At 42.8% G+C, this 3,358-nt stretch overlaps 1 protein-coding gene across 1 annotated transcript in view; it reads left to right on the plus strand.

Annotated features, from left to right (window-relative positions):
- Ccdc18 (coiled-coil domain containing 18) overlaps positions 1–3,358 on the plus strand; it is a 98,433-nt gene that overhangs the window by 12,743 nt on the left and 82,332 nt on the right. Inside the window, exon 6 of the mRNA XM_029545195.1 lies at positions 3,048–3,176. Coding sequence (XP_029401055.1) covers positions 3,048–3,176 — 129 coding nt within the window. The remainder of the gene's footprint in view (positions 1–3,047; positions 3,177–3,358) is intronic.

A 3,358-nucleotide genomic window follows, 5' to 3' on the forward strand; every position in this document is an offset into this window, starting at 1 on the left:
TTGGACTGCAGACTGTAAGTCATCAATAAATTCCTTTACTATATAGAGACTATCTGCAAGTTCTGTGACTCTAGAGAACCCTGACTAATACAGGGCCTCTCTCTTGCTCTCAGTGTCCTTGCTGGCGTGGGTGGTCCAGGGTCTCTTATTCCTTGTAGGCCATGTAAGCCATGAGGTCCATCACCCAGTTGCTGTAACTGTGTTCAGAATCATACCAGGAGATGAGCTTTACAAAGTTGTCATTGAGAGCAATGCCAGCCCCAGCATCAAAGGTGGAAGAGTGGGAGTTGCTGTTGAAGTCGCGGGAGACAACTGGTCCTCAGTGTAGCCCAGGATGCCCTTTAGTGGCCCTCAGATGCCTGCTTTACCACCTTCTTGATGTCATCATACTTGGCAGGTTTCTCCAGGCGGCATGTCAGATCCACAACGGATACATTGGGGGTAGGAACACGGAAGACCATGCCAGTAAACTTCTGGTTCAGCTCTGGGTTGATCTTGCCTACAGCCATGGCAGCACCAGAGGATGCAGGGATGATGTTCTGGGCAGCCCCACGGCCATTACCACAACTTTCTAGAGGGGTCATCTACAGTCTTCTGAGTGGCAGTGATGGCATGGACCGTGGTCATGAGCCCTTCCACAATGTCAAAATTGTCATGATGACCTTGCCCAGGGGGGCTAAGCAGTTGGTGGTGCAGGATGCATTGCTGACAATCTTGAGTGAGTTGTCATATTTCTTGTGTTTCACACCCATCACAAACATGGGGGCATCAGTAGAAGGGGCAGAGATGATGACCCTTTTGGACCCACCCTTCAAGTGGGCCCCAGCCTTCTTCATGGTGGTGAAAATACCAGTAGACTCCACAACCTACTCAGGACCAGCATCACCTCATTTGATGTTAGTGGGATCTTGCTCCTAAAAAATGGTGATGGAAGCCAGGTGTGGTGGCACACACATTTAATCCCAGCACTTGGGAGGCAGAGGCAGGCGGATTTCTAAGTTCGAGGCCGGCCTGGTCTACAAAGTGAGTTCCAGGACAGCCAAGGCTACACAGAGATAACTTGTCTTGAAAAAACTAGAAAAAGAAAAAAACCAAAAATGGTGATGGGCTCTTCCTGTCCCAGGCGCTGTGGGAGCCTCCGGTTCCGGTGAAGACATGGCCAAATCCAAGAACCACACCACACACAACCAGTCCTGCAAATGGCACAGAAATGACACCAAAAAACCCCAGTCACAAAGATACGAATCTCTTAAGGGGGTTGACCCTAAGTTCCTGAAGCACAACAAGAAAGGCCTGAAGAAGATGCAGGCCAGCAATGCAAAGGCAGTGAGTGCAGAGGCCATCAAGCCCAAGATGCCAAAGGGCCCCAGCCGCAAACTCGCCGACCTTCTCCATTTTGTCTATGGGACAAGGCGGGCACTGCACTAGAAGTTGCGGCTGTCTCTGGAGCAGAGCTTTGTGTGGTATCTTTTGGGGGAACTGCCACCCCTGCATTATGGAATAACTGCTCCCGCCCATTATGGAATAACTCCATTTAAACTTTTGTATAGATATAACCATGTGGATATAACTATATATATATAACTATATAAGCTATATAATTGTAACTATATACATGAGGTTTTCATATGGCATTATCAAAAGTCCTCTAGTACTAGTTTTCCTTCCCTATATTCTCTACCTCGTCTTCCCATCTCCCACATCATTTAATTCTTCCTCTTCCATTTTTCCACCTTTCTCTTTTATAATGCTTTATTTTATCTCCCCTTTCTTGAAAGATCTTTCCTGTGTGCCTTTACTGGTTAGTTAACCTGACCTCTGAGTTTAAGAGGTGAGGCCATGCTGTGTTGTTCAAGCTATCACTGAGTCATCATCATGCCTCAGTATCCCAAGTGGTTGGACTAAAGGCATACATTATTGTATCTGGATCGATATTTATATCACATATAATCGTTATTTGTAATTGGATATTTCTTTTGTAGAAGTGTTTTTATTTTTAATACATTGATTTCTTCCTTGGGGGTGAGTAGTGATGTGAACATGCCATGGCACACATGTGGAGGTTAGGACAATCTGCTGGATCAGCTTTACTCATAGTATGTGGGCTCTAGGAATTGAACTCAAGTCATTAGTGTTGGTAGCAAGCACCTTCACACCTGAGCCGTCTTGCTGACTCTTCTTTCTTTGTATTAGTTATGATAGTTTCACTGTGTAAACTAGGCTTGCATCTGATTTACAGAGATCTGCCTCCTGGGTGTTAAAGGTATTCCTGGACTATTTCTTGTTCTCATATTTCCTCTATTTTATGCGTACTGGCATTTTGTCTGCATGTATATCTGTGTACCATGTGTCTGCTGCTCATGGGGGCTAAAAGAGGCTGTCAGATTTCTTGGACCTGGCGTTAAGGATGTTTGTGAGCTGCCATGTAGGTGCTGGGAATTGAACCTTAATCCCCTGAAAAAGCAGCAAGTGCTCTTAACCACTCAACCACCTTCCAGACCCCTGCTATTCTAATCATTTTTTATTTTGATTGTCCTCAATATTCTGGGTAACGAAATGATAATTACCAACAAAGAACAAAAAATTTCTTTCTCAGTGCTACTTTTCCATTATTGTGTTTTTTGTGGGTACCTTTGGTTGTAGAAGTGATAACAATTACATTTTCTTTCCATCTGAGGTATATAGTAATGCTTCTAGTTTGTATGAAATATGTTTGTTTTTAGAAATTGTAGACTTTGTATTCCTGATTCCATTGCCCCTGCCTTACAAATATTCCAAAATGCTGTGAATATACCTGTGCCACCATGGTCAGTTGTTGAATGTGAAATATTATGTGAGCTTTTACTTTAGATGGTTTCTCACTTCATGAAAGTATTTTATGCCATACAGCCTTCTGTTGATGAGTTATGACTATGCCTTTCTCTCTTATAAATGTTTGTCCTCTTAACTCACTGATTTAATTATTCTTAAAGTAATTATGTCACATTATTCTTATATTTCTCCAGTAAACATTTTACCAATTCTTAAAGCTTATTCTGTATTTATAGAGAAGCAGAAGATAAATTAGAGCAGAGTCAGAAAATGGTGATTGAAAAGGAGCACAGTTTACAAGAGGCCAAAGAAGAGTGTATAAAATTGAAGGTGGACTTACTTGAACAGAGTAAACAAGGAAAAAGGTATGTAGGATTGTGGGATTTACTAGTTTGTAGAACCAATCCTGTGCATGCTCTACAGCTGCTGTACCACTATATATATATATATTTTTTTTCTTTTTTCTTTTTGGATAGGCTATTGCCATGTGATCTTGGCTGGCCTGGTACTCACAGGGAAGCCCAGACTGACCTCCAGTTTGCTGTAG

The sequence above is a fragment of the Mus pahari genome, chromosome 13 (assembly GCF_900095145.1).
Source record: "Mus pahari chromosome 13, PAHARI_EIJ_v1.1, whole genome shotgun sequence".
In the NCBI taxonomy this organism is placed as follows: domain Eukaryota; kingdom Metazoa; phylum Chordata; class Mammalia; order Rodentia; family Muridae; genus Mus; species Mus pahari.